General features: G+C 35.9%; 1 protein-coding gene across 2 annotated transcripts; it reads left to right on the top strand.

Moving 5' to 3' along the window:
* Positions 1-1086: 1086 nt before the first annotated feature.
* CLEC6A (C-type lectin domain containing 6A) lies at positions 1087-13605 on the top strand. Of its 2 annotated transcripts, XM_017652316.2 has the most exons (6): positions 1088-1281; positions 1798-1890; positions 3352-3453; positions 7784-7935; positions 10484-10599; positions 11720-13605. In XM_017652316.2, the coding sequence occupies exons 1-6, from the start codon at positions 1251-1253 to the stop codon at positions 11862-11864; spliced, it is 639 nt and encodes a 212-aa protein (XP_017507805.1). In that variant the 5' UTR covers positions 1088-1250; the 3' UTR covers positions 11865-13605. The 2 variants fall into 2 exon arrangements, with proteins under 2 accessions (XP_017507806.1, XP_017507805.1); XM_017652317.2 differs by lacking the exon at positions 3352-3453 and having other exon boundaries at positions 1087-1281.
* Positions 13606-13875: the final 270 nt, after the last annotated feature.

Below are 13875 nucleotides of genomic sequence, written 5' to 3' on the forward strand. Positions count from 1 at the left end.
AACCATGGGGAGAATTCTCTGGGTTCTTAATCCTATTCTCAATGTCTATTTTCATCATTAGCTGTAACTTTATATCCCCGTGTAAACCCGGGGAGAGGAAATACCAGGGCAAAATACCTCTAAAAACCAAAATCAGTCAAAGGGAGAAATAAAGTTTAAAACCCATTTATTGCTTACAAAACTGCAGTCTGGCCCATCTCTCTTGCTCCAGCAGCAAAACCCAGCCCTCCCCTCACCTCTCCAGTACAGATAAGCCCTCCTTGCCCAGGTAATTACCCATTGATATGGAGATAAACTTCTCCCACCCTTGAGTGCCTGTTGATATGCAGATGTACTAAAGCAGAGAAGATATTCTGGAAATATTACAATTTTACCCACACCTTGAAAAAGCCTGTTGAGTTCAACGTTCATATATCTGTTGTTGATTGTTTCTTGTGTTCAAGAGTGCTCACTTAAGAATGTGGACGTGCTTGTGACATTAATAGAAGAGGTCTGCATTCTGCAGACTGTATGTTAGGAAGAATCCCCAATGACAAGGAATTAGTGAATCCTGCCTCTGATGTTATGCCATTTCAAGCTCCTCCTTACCTTATCAGGGAGATTATAAAAGATTACTAACTTCTGTCCAAGATTGGCCTGATGTAATAGGATTGTTTAATTCCTTGTACAGATAGATTACAGAATCTTCCATTTTGCAATCATGTTTCTGGACAATGTCCATGGGTCTTTATGTAATTTACTATATTAATCTTTATTATCTAAGCCATATCTATTCAGTCAGACTTTTGCTCACTTCTTTAAACAATATTCAACACATGGACTAAGCCTTACATAAAATCCAAATGCAAAGATTGGCTAGGGAGCACTTCAATTAATTAAGACTACAAACAAATTTATTTTAGGGCAAAAATTTTCTACTTGGCATGCCAGAATAAATAGGGATCAGAGAGAGAAATTTTGTATCAGGAACTGAAGAATGATCTAAATATTCTTGTTGAAAGTCCATTGAACAGTTTTGGGCATGTTTCTCAACTTCCTCTTTTATTTTTTCCAATATTTTAAATCAGTAGAAATTTTAGTCCAAACCACGACTTCTTCTTTCGAGCTACACTTCACCCTGGAAGTCTCTTAGCTTCATTGGAGTGTTTAGCAGTTTGTCTCTGACTTCTGTCCTCTTTGAATGAGGTAACATCTTCAGAGAAAGAGATATCAGAGGCTTCTGGACCTTCTGCACACAGGGAGCTCACATAATGGAGCAGGAAAGGCAGCACCAAGGGAGAGGTGAGCGTTCCTTTCCTCAGGTCGAGAAAAGAAGGTGGAAGTGTGTGGTGAGATGCTAAGAGTCCTCTGGGAGAAGAGGTAGGCAATGGACACATTGAGGGGACGGTGGTTGGAGCGCTACAGTAGAGTGATGGGACATTGAAAGACTAATTCCTCAGAGCCAGAGGCACTTGAGAGAATAAGAAACCAAGTATTAACACAGTGGTATGAGAAGTGGGAGACCAAAGTGATGCTTTCAAAAGCGGGGGAATCAATGGGTGAATAGATCAGTATAATATTTAAGAAGAAAGAATAAGGAAATGGAAATTGCAGTTGACTGAGGAGCAGATTTGTCCCCATGGTTTAGGACTTCAGAGCTATCACCCGTTGCACACCCTGAGGGGGTTTCTGAGCCCTCTTGTTTTGGGTTTTTAATTGCTCTGAGAGTCTTCATCTGGCTTCCTCATTGCTCTAAGTCTCTTAGAACTCTTGTGTTCTGGCCCCTCGGTAACTGTATTTGCCTTGCTGCTCTGACAGAGAACTCAGGATGGTGCTCGCAAGTGAAGCTCTGGTCTGGATTGGTGATTTCTATAGTACTCCTCAGTTCTTGTTTTATTGTGAGCTGTGTGGGTAAGTTTTTATGGAGGTGCCACTTCTCTTGATCCATTTCCATCTCATGTTCTATCAAGATTCCCCAGAGCATGTTCTCCTTTATCCCATTAATATGTTGGCTCTTACTTGCAATGACATGCTTTCCTTGATTGCTCCTCATACTCCATATCCTCCCCACTCCACTGCCACCCTTTTCTCTTTTATATTTTTTGATAACTGACTCTGCTTCCAGATCACATCACCTGGTTTTATTAGCATTTTTCCAAGCATGACCTCACATCTGAGTGTGCTAGTTGTAGCCATCATCTGAGAATGCATCCTCCATAGCTGGGTTCATTAGTGATCATATGTTCTCTAGCCACAAAAGCCCTCCTTTGAGAGTATAATTGTAATTGCTTTTGTAATCATAATTTAGTTAGGGTCTTTGATTTTCATGTGTGAGTCTTTCCCAAAATGAGAGGAAAAAGTTTTCAAATGAAATATTGGTGATGTAAGGGAATAAAAGACTTTTTTCCCTGTTCCATTTGCCTCCAAATGAATAAATCAAGTTCATTTTGTGAGAAGTCTGAAAGGCCTTTTGCTTTCCAGCCTATAATTTCCTTCTTTATTTGTTGATAAGTTGATTTAAAAGTTATGTAGCAGTCCAGAGATAGTGAAATTGATATCCTATGTCGAATGAGTTGTGTTTGACATTCCTTCTGAGATGTAAATCAATCTCAGGGTCTTTATTAAAATATAAGTAATTATCACCAAAGTTAGAATCTGCTTCACTTTTCATAGTCAAGTGCAAGAGAGAAGGGGGCTTAAGAATAGTTATTTCATTAATCAAGAGAAAGCAGATATTCAGAACCCCAAGAGAAAGGCAGAATGATTAGCAGTACTGAGCTTCCATGGTAGAAGGATAAGAAAGAGGAGTGTAGAATCAAGTTAGAAACTGAGGGAACAGGTCTGGCTCAGTGTCCACACCTTTGAACAGAAAAGTTAATGTTCATTTGATGCATTTAAAATGCCTAAATACTTAAAGGCTCCCCTTGGTGGTTATTTACCCCATATATTTATCTGTATCTATCCACAGTCTGAAATTTTAGAAAAAAATCAAAATGACCTGCAAACTTGCTTCTAGATTATTACAATTAAGTAGAAGCAGATAGACTGAGTTAATAAACACCTACTGATGCTTTGTGACTGTCAGTGTTCTAGGTGTCTGTGATTACTTGTTGTGGAAAACAGAATCTGTCCCCTAGAATATAGACCTTAAATTTCAATGGGGGAAAGAGCCAAAACTAAATGTGAAGGCATATAAACAGACAAGATAAATGAGTACAAACAAGCAATAATTCGGCATGGTCTTTATTAGGCTGCATAGAGAGAGAAGAGAGTGGTGGCAGTTGGAGGTAAGCCAGCTTGACCCAGATTTATAGAAGATAAGGGTCTACACTAAAAGAATGGATGGATACTAATTCCTCCTCTCCTTTACAGCGACTTACCATTTTACATATGGGAAAAGTAGCAGGAGGCTGTCTGAACTACACAGATCTCATTCAAGTCTAACCTGCTTCAGTGAAGGGACAGGGGTGACAGGTAAAGTGTTGCAAAGCTTAACCAGACTCTCTTTTCTCAGAAAGAGGTCATGGCTGAGCTCATAATTGGTTTAGTCTATTTAAAAAAAACAATAAAGTCTCTGCTTGGATATCTTTAAGATATTTCTAAATACACATGTTCATATTAAGCTCTAGATTTGCTCTCAAAACAATCCTTCCCCCAGATTTCTTGATCTCAATAAGTGCTACCAACATAGCATTCATAATTTGCCCAAGCCAACCCTGGAAATTATTCAGAGCAGCTCTTGTTTACATTATCCTCATCCTTATCTAGTGGATAAAATCCTCTTGCTGATAGCTCGGGTTCTTGAACAGTAATACTCATCTCCATTCCAAGTATCAGCTTTATTACTGATCAGTTTAGATCTTGGAATGTGGCTCAGGATAAGACTGCCCTCACTCTAAAATAGAGTCCTGGCAAGTTCATATATGGACAGTGGGGCAGCTGTATTTCATGGGCTGCCTCACACTGTGTCTAGTGAAGACAGGCAGAGTACATATTTATAGCAGTCTTTATGGCCTTACTTCTTCCAAGAAAAGATATCCAAATAGATGTAAGATTCTTGTTATTTCAAGAACTAAATAATTCACTCCCCTGCATTTATGGAGAAACCTGGTAAAGCGAGGCATAAGTTCCTTTGTATTTCTATGAGATACTGGAATTTTCCCTTGTTTGGAATTTGGCAAGAATATAGTGTAACAGGGATGGTAAGGAATAATTTTCTCTACTCTCCTTGCCCTGTGGGTTTGGTCACATTGGGGTTCTTTGCTCATATAGTTGTGGATTCTGGGGAGGAGAACAGAATTCTTTCAGGATAGTCTTCCTTTCACCTTTTGGAGGCACTCCTGCAACAACTGGAGTTTTAAAGAATGCCTTCCTGGAAGGGGTAATGGGCACTTTAGCCTCTGCTTTCAGAAGACACTGTAATGACAGAGACAGAGATGGGTATTAAACTCCACGACTATCTGGTGTAAGAGACTGCAAATTTACTCCCTAAATACAGCTGGTCTAATACCATCAACCAGGCTGTACAGTATAGCTAATTCATATGGTAAGCTTGTGTGATAACATTATTTTATATAATACCATGTAGGCAAAAAAAGGTGCTCAAATTGTAACGATATCCTTTCAAATTATTATAATGAAGAGGAAAAGCAAGTCTAAACACAATATTTTCATTTTGTTAAAAAATAATGTAGCCCACATTGTACCTTCTCCAATTCCTTTCTCACTTAGTCCCAGTCAGAGAGTTGAGATGTTCAGATGCATGAATAAAGTCAAGTCTCCTCTCAATAGGCCTATATTCTGCCTAGACCTGTGGTCTTCAAGCTGTTTTGCTTGTCAACCCCTAAAAGGATTTTGAAAAACTATGTAACCCCTTATACAAATTAGACATCTAAAATATATCATCACATTATAGAAGCAATGACTTTAATTTCTGTAACATTGTAAATGTTAATATTTAAAAAGCAAGGCTAATACATCTCTTTAAAATGTATCACTTAGTGTCTAAATACCATTACAAAGTGTCACCCTCACTCCCATCATACAGTAAAAAATGTACAATGTATTATATAATACTAGGATTTTTTTTATCATTCTTTTCCCTTTCAACTAATATTTACATTACACTTCCCCCATTTGCCACAATATTTAAACAAGTATACATCTAATGTTTTTATTTCTTGTGGATAATAAGGCTTTAAGTATTACAAAATCTTTTCTGGATTGACTTATTACAATTATCATCAGAATGAAAAATTCAAAACATTAGAAATTCATTATAAATTTTGAAAAGTTATTAATAATAAGGAGAAACTACTGAAAACTCATTTCTTAATGAGATGAATGGGACTTTTAAAAAAATGCAATCAGATGTGTCTACTACTGAATAGTATTAGTAGACTGAGATAGAATTCAACAACAATTCTGCTCCTATTTTTCAATTAGTGACACAAACTGATAAGTCTTACTTATCTAAATAAGTAGAGGAGAGGAACAGAAATTATTTTGTTAGAATATCGCCCAATTTTTTGAACTTTTTCAGAGTGATTTGCCAAAAATCACATAATGTTCTATTACCAAAGATTATTTATAATGGTCTGTTAACTGAGAATTTGAGTAGTTTATTTTTCAGTGTTGTTGAAAGTAAAGAACAATAAATAGAAAAATTTGTAAAAGGTTTGTTATTCATCAGTCAGTACTCAATTAGTTTTTCAATTTCTGGAAGTACACCAGAAAAGGTTATAGTAAGTCTTTTCAAGTGACTATTAAATTACACCTTTCTAAAAATACTTATAAAACACCTTGAGCAACCCATTATTCTCAGAACAATTGGAAAAATAGGATATTATTAATGTCAGTATACTTTTTTGACAAATACTTCTGTCCATTACAACTTTCAATAGTTTTGTCCACGTTGGAGTTGGAGACTTAGCATATTCAACATATTGAAAAAGACTTGCCACATATAATTTAATTGGCAAACAACCTCCACCATCAAAACAGTCAGCCAAATTTGACTTTTTAAATTAAAAGAATATGTTAACACAGGCTTTGAGGAGTGCTGTGAAAAAGTCTTTAATAATGAACAGAATGCATAATTAAGATAGATTTCTAAAAGTGGCTGATATTAAAACAATATAGATATGATCTATATATTTTATTCACTTTATATATATATAAAAGGGAAAATAAGCCTGTAGATTGTTTCTCATCATATAATGTGTAATGATACAATAACATTCTTTCTAAAGAATGCATAAAATAGTCCAACATATAAAAACATAGATGAATCTTAGCAATGTGGAATGAAAAATTAAGCCCACAAAGACCATATATATTATGATGGCTTTAAAAACATTCAAAACCCAGCAAACCGTAACAACTTATTATTTAGGTATACATTTGTGTTGCTGATGGATTTCAGCCCTGGACAAGTTCACTATGGGTTCAATGTGACCAGAGAAATGACAGTAAAACGTTCATACCCAACTTCATTCCCATGGTGGCAGGGCAGTCACTAAAATCCCATCCACTCAGAGTGAGTCTGCAGGCAGCAAAGCCGAGCTCGGCCTCTGAGCCTCTCTGCCCCCGCAGCTGTCTCAGTCTCTGTCCTCAGCGCTGCCACCACTCTAGTCTTGTCTCTGCTCTCCTGCAACATTACAGCGTGCCACTGTGTTGTACAGAGCACTGGGCAGAGCGCCTTCTATAGAGTTAATAGCAATGTATTGCCCACACATGTGTAGTGAGCTAGCCAGCCAGGGCCAGGTGAGAATCCTGGCTATAGGAACCTTCACTTTATCCACGACATATATATGTGCTAATATATATACCACATCTTCATCCATTCATCTATTGATGGACACTCAAGTGGCTTCCATACCTTGGTGATTGTAAAGAATGCTGTGATAAACATAGGGGTGCATATATCTTTTCAAATTAGTGTTTTTCTTTTCTTAGAGTAAATGCTCAAAAGTGGAATTACTGGATTGTATGGCATATATATATATAAAATCAAAATAAGCCAGTAGATTTATATATAGTAGCTAGAGATTTTTTAAAATCCTAGGAGAGTGGCAAACTGGTGCTTCTAAGTGGAAAGGAGAGAAAACTGATATTGTTTAAACTCTCAAGTGCTTGATACTATGCAAAAATTAGTACTAGTCATAGGTAACATTTAGGAACAATTATTCCACATTAAAGGCTTTTTAAAGTGTTTTACACATAATATGTGATTAAGTCTCCTGTTGAGGTTGGTAATATTATTTTATCCACTTTAAAGATGAAATACCTGAGGCTTAAGAGGGTTATGTAATTTGTTCATGGGTATACATAATAAATTATAAAGCCAGAATTCTAATGAGGCATAATTCTAATTTTCATAACCACCCTGTGAACAAGTATCATTTCCATTTTAAAAACCTGAGGATCTGTGGCTTGCTGAGATTACTAAGCAAAACTGGTGTTCCAGATTCACCTATTAGTCATTTCAAATCCTGAGAGAACATGGTGCTTCTAATGTATAAGAGATATGAAGAACAGGAAAAATGATTGGTAGTGGCTTTTTTGCAAAAAAATCTAGACCAGTTCTGGAGGTAAACCTTAGCAAATATTGAGGGCTTAGTGTTAAAAATGTTTATTTAAAAGCAATTCTATTGCTCCAAATTATGTGATTGAGGGAAACAATAAGTACATTATTGTCTCTGGAAAGCAGCTGTAGATCCTTAGCATTTGATGTGCACACAACATACCTCTTTAATCTTACTTGTCTCATGTTGCACCCACCCTTCTCTTTCATACGACACAGAAAAAAACTGGGAATGTTGCCCAAGTACTTGGAAGTCATTTGGTTCCAGCTGCTACCTCATTTCTACCAAAAGGAATTTTTGGGCTCAGAGTGAGCAGAACTGTGTTTCAATGGGTGCTCATTTGGTGGTGATCAACTCAGAAGCAGAGCAGGTATTTTTGGTTTCTTTATTTTTCAGTACAAATTTTTGTATTATGGAAAACAACCTGCAAAATTTGCCATCTTAACTGCTGTTTGTTTTGATAGTTCCCAGATAACTGTCTTCTTGAGCAATCGAAGTATAGTTGACATAAAATATTATATTGGTTTCAACATAGGGATTCGACAATTATATACATTGCAAAATGCTCAGCATGATAAGTGTAGTTGCCATCTGTCATCAAAGATATTACATATCATTGACTGTATTCCTTATACTGTGCTTTCATCCCCATGACTAATTTATTTTATAATGAGAAGTTTGTACCTCTTTATCCCCTCACCTCCCTCCTCTATGGCAAACACCACTCTGTTCTCTGTGTTTGAGTCTATTTCTACTTTGTTTGTTAGTTTGTTCATTTTGTTTCTTAGATTCCACATATAAATGAAACCACGTTATTTGTCTTTCTCTGTCTGACTTCACTTAGCTTAATACCCTCTAGATACATCTATGTTGTTGCAAATGACAATATTTCATTCCTTTTTTATAGCTGATATTCCATTGTGTATATATACATCTTCTTTATCCATTCATCTACTGATGGACACTTAAGTTGTTTCCATATCTTGGCTATTGTAAATAATGCTGTGATAAACGTAAGGGTGCATATATATTTTCAGACTAGTGTTTTTCTTTTCTTGGAGTAAATATACAAAAGTGGAATTACTGGATTGTATGGTATTTATACAAGCTTAACAACACACATTTTTAATACATTTCCATCCTCCTATATTTGTTGATACCACTAATGAAATGTTTTGTTAATTATGCAAGTGGTAGTTTGTGATAATTGGTCAAGTTTTATGAACAACAGATTTTTTTTTTTTTTTGAGAGGGCATCTCTCATATTTATTGATCAAATGGTTGTTAACAACAATAAAATTCAGTATAGGGGGGTCAATGCTCAATGTACAATCATTAATCCATCTCAAGCCTAATTCTCGTCAGTCTCCAATCTTCTGAAGCATAACGAACAAGTTCTTACATGGTGAACGAATTCTTACAGAGTGAATAAATTCTTACATGGTGAACAGTACAAGGGCATTCATCACAGAAACTTTCGGTTTTGATCATGCAATATGACCTATAAACCATCAGGTCAAATATGAATATTCATTTGATTTTTGTACTTGATTTATATGTTGATCCCACATTTCTCCTATTATTATTATTATTTTTATTTTTAATAAAATGCTGAAGTGGTAGGTAGATGCAAGATAAAGGTAGAAAACATAGTTTAGTGCTGTAAGAAGGCAAATATAGATGATCAGATGATCAGGTGTGTGCCTATGGACTAAGTATTAATCCAGGCTAGACAAGGGCAGCAAGACATCCATGGATGCAGAAGATTTCTCTCAAAGCAGGGGGGGTGAGGTTCTGAGCCTCACCTCTGTTGATCCCCAAATTCTCACCTGATGACCCCCCTGCGACTGTGCCTGTCTTAGGTTGTTCCTCCCTTGAGGAATCTTACCCGTCTCTGGCTAACCAGTCATCTTCCGGGGCCATACAGGGAAATGTAAAGTTGGTAAGTGAGAGAGAAGCCATATTGTTTGCAAAGGTTAGCTTTTTACTTCTTTGCAGATTTATGCCCTGAACAACAGATTTTTAAATTAGGGAGGTTAATAAGGGAGATGATTACTGTGCCTCCTGTGCTCTGTGTTCTTTGAAAATAATGACAGAAAACTACCAAGCAAATAATATATACCAAGCCTCAACACATTGCCTGCTCCTCAGTTTCTCTCATATTTTTGTATTACTCAGCTTTCCTTTTAATCAAAGCATTATAGTTTATAACAAATGCATTACACAAAAACTTTACAGCTTCATTATTGTGCAACAGATTCAAGATCTGCAGTAAGAATGAAATATTCACAAAGGTTTGCATTAATGAAGACTACACAGAATAACTTGAGGATTTATGTGGATCTGATTGCAAATTTTTGTGCTTTACATTCTTACAGAAAAGTCAGTTCGAAATGATCATTTGAAGATTAAAATAAAAATATAAAGTTTTTAAAATCTAAAAATGAAAGATACAACACATGTGAACTTATAAAATTAAAAAAATTGAAAGTGCAAAAACTGACAAGTACATTTAAAAAGAACTGTCTCAGTAATGACTTACGCTGATAGACAGTGACCACAGTGGTGGTGGGGGGTGAGTACTTGATAATATGGGTGAATGTTGAAACCACAATGTTGTTCATGTGAAACTTTCATGAGATTGTATATCAATGATACTTTAATAAAAAAAAGAGAAAAAGAACTCTGTCTCTTGGTAATGAAAATAATAGAATAAATTCTGTCTGAAATGGAATCCATGGGTTAAGAATCTTTCCCTCTTGTGATGATGTTGGTATTTTTAGCCTGTTCTCTGGCCAGTATGCTGTCATGTGACTGTTCCTCACATCTTGCATTTTCTTTTCTCTTTAGAGCTGTAAGGAACTTTTACTTAGTTCAATCTGGAAATTTCAGTCTATGACTCCTTTTTCTTTATGCAGAATTTCATTGTCCAGCAACTGAATGAATCATTATCTTATTTTCTGGGACTCTCGGATCTACAAGGGAATGGCAATTGGCAATGGACTGATCATACACCTTACAAGGACAATGTCAGGTGAGTGCAGAATCAGATTAGTTGGAGAAAATTTAGGGAAATTTTGTTAACAGTTGCTATTAATGCCAATATTAATAATTATTATAACAGATTCTAACAATATTGAGCACTTACTGGGTGCATGCTTATCTCACTTAAACTTCATGAAAATTTATTTTTCAGAACTCATTTTACTGATAAAAAATTGAATAATTCCCCCTAGGTCAATAAACTAGTAAGATGAGAAATTGGGTCTCAACTTAATCTCGACTTGATATCTATCCAACTCCAAAGATGATAGTGTTCTAGTGCTCTTAACCATTACACTTTGCTGCCTCTAAATACATGTAGACACTTTAATTTTTTCTCCAATTAATAAGATTTGAATTATATGAGTCAGAACTATGTTCAGTTCTCTAAGATAGTTATTAATACTACTTATTTGTGACTTAAAAACCCAGAATTTAAGTATGCATTATCTCATCTGATTCTTACACTACCTTGTGAGCTATTTGGTGACCTTATGATTTCTATTTGTATAGATGAAGAATCTAATACCTGGGAGATTAAATCATGTTTTTAAGATCAAAGTGCATCAGCAACAAAACTTGGTCTCTTAATTCTAAAAATAATGTCCTTTCCCCCCTGCCCTTACTACAGATTATATTCCCTGGAGGCAAGGTAACTATTCATGTTCCCACTCAATCTTCTGACCCTTGTTTAGGATAGCTCCATGTGAATAGAAAAACCTAGGAAGGTGGCAAGAGTACACAAATAAAGAAAGCATCCTCTTTACTACATGCCACTAGGAAAGTAATTGTTTAATAACCCAGGTCAGGATAAAGGCCGTATATATATATATATATATATATATATGAGGAAGTGAGGGTCAGATTCTAGGGGAAAGATCTAAAATTACTCTATTTCATAAAAATTTTGCCAGGAGAATGTTAGAGGAACAGGGATAAAAGTGTATGTCCATACTTGAGGCTTTTGAGGAGGAGGGCAGTATGAGGACAGCAATTGTTAGGGTGTTTTCCCACTATGAACCCCCATTCTGTTCAACTGCAACCATACATACTTTCTAACCAATCACTGTGCATTCATTAAAGTAGTGTTTTTACCCTTTGTTTCACTTTAGATTATGGCACCAACATGAACCCAATTTTTCTGCAGAAGAATGTGCTTCAATCGTTTTCTGGAGTCATAGAGGATGGGGCTGGAATGATGTTTTTTGTGATACTAACAGGAATTCGATCTGTGAGATGAAGAAGGTTTACCTATAAGTGGAAACTTATTCATTCACACCTTTAAAATTGAAACCTATCATAAAATGGTATTTCCTCTTGTAATTTATGTATAATCCTTATCATGGAGGTTCACAGGAATATTCAGATGCTTTTTTCTCTTCAAGCATCTCTCTTCTAGTCCCTCTTTTCCATTAACGACAGGATGAGCTTTTCCTTCTTTTGTTCTTTGATTTGTTATTCATTCTTTCCTTTTTTATCTCACCCTTTCACAAACATTCTTTGTGCCATGGATTGTACTATTTTGTTTATTAGAAGACTTACAAGGTAGTAACTTTTGAAAATCATGACCTTCCTTTCTCAAAATGCCACTGAACATTCCTTTTGGTCAGGATATTGACTGGAACTGCAATCATCTGAAGGCCTGGCAAGAGCTGAAGGATCTTCTTTCTAGACGGCCCACTCACATGGGCACAAATTGGTATTGGCTATTGGTAGAAAGCCTTAGTTCCTCACCACAGGGAACTATCCATAGTTACTTGCATATCCTCACAATATGGTAGCTGGTTTCCATCAGGGCATGCAATCCAAGACTGAGTCCAGCAACTGAATGAATCATTATCTTATTTTCTGGGACTCTCAGATCTACAAGGGAATGGCAATTGGCAATGGACTGATCAGACACCTTACAAGGACAATGTCAGGTGAGGGCAGAATCAGATTAGTTGGAGAAAATTTAGGGAAGTTTTGTTAGCAGTTGCTATTAATGCCAATATTAACAATTATTATAACAGATAGAGAACAAGTGATAGCAGCAGTGTCTTTTATTATCTAGCCTCAGAATCAACCCTGACATCTTTTGGTGCATTCCACTGGTCACACAGACCAAACCTGACATAATAAAGAAGGGGCTACCCGAAGGTTCATGAATACCAAAGGGTGAGAATCAGTGAGGGTCATCTTGGAGGCTGGTTACCATGGCAGGATTTCTTTAAAAAGCTACAAAATATGTGTACCAAGGAAAATAATAAAAATTCTTCTACACTTAAATTATGAAAATGACATAAAATACTACAAAGAAAAATTATAAATGCTAACCTGGGAGAAGAGGTTTTAAATACTTATAAATAACATAGTATTAATGCCAAGAACATATAAGCAAGTGTGATAAATCAATTAGGAAACAAAAAAGAAGTGAAATATTTGAAAAGCATTTCATGGAGGAGGAAATACATAATCTAATAAATGTTTGTGTAGAGATGCTCAGTTCCACTCATAATCTGAGAAATGCAAGTCAAGACCACAATATTATATCACTACATATCCATTTTAGTGGCAAAAATTAAGAGACACAATGCCAAGAGTTAGAGGAGATATAGATAAATGAGATCTCTTATATACTGCTGATTTAGATTTATATTGTTATTACCTCCTTGGAAAGTATACAAATTTATATTTTTCCTTTATAAATATCATCTAATAAATGCCTTATTGAGAGAGAGAGCTAAGGTCTATGAAATGGTGGGCATTAAAATGAAGAGCTGTTCTTTGGGGATAACTTTAACTGGAGGTCTTCTGCATAGAATCTTATATTATTTTGGCACACATATGGTAAAAGTGAAAACAAATCTATGATTTGATATACCAAAAGCTCAATATAATGATTTTATTTGAATGACGGACAGAGGGTAGGGTCGGGAGGAACACAGAAAACATAGGCATGTGATAAAGTTCTAGATTTTGTATTGGGTAGTGATGTTCATATAAAATAGACATTAAACCAATGAAATAAAACATTAAACACAATGAAATATGAAGAGGTTAGTGTATCTTTGTGGGGAAGTTGGGGTTCCTATGGCCAGGATCCTCACTGAACTTAAACCATCTGATGATGTAAGCGGCCTTTTGCTTGGCTACCGCTTCCACACCTTTAGGCAATAAACTGTTATTGCGCTATATAGAGAGCTCAGCCCAGTGCTCTGGGCAGAGGCAGAGACGCTAGTTCTTGACCTACTGCTGGGAGAACAAGCCGGGTAATAAACCCTTTCAC

The sequence above is a fragment of the Manis javanica genome, chromosome 15 (genome assembly GCF_040802235.1).
Source record: "Manis javanica isolate MJ-LG chromosome 15, MJ_LKY, whole genome shotgun sequence".
In the NCBI taxonomy this organism is placed as follows: domain Eukaryota; kingdom Metazoa; phylum Chordata; class Mammalia; order Pholidota; family Manidae; genus Manis; species Manis javanica.

Excerpts from the sequence above, each read along its gene's own strand:
- CLEC6A (XM_017652316.2), top strand. The coding sequence starts at position 1,251 with ATGGAGCAGGAAAGGCAGCACCAAGGGAGAG. Across the intron at positions 1,282-1,797 it reads AAGGCAGCACCAAGGGAGAG|AGAACTCAGGATGGTGCTCG; the intron begins GTGAGCGTTCCT and ends CTGCTCTGACAG. Across the intron at positions 1,891-3,351 it reads TTTTATTGTGAGCTGTGTGG|CGACTTACCATTTTACATAT; the intron begins GTAAGTTTTTAT and ends TCTCCTTTACAG.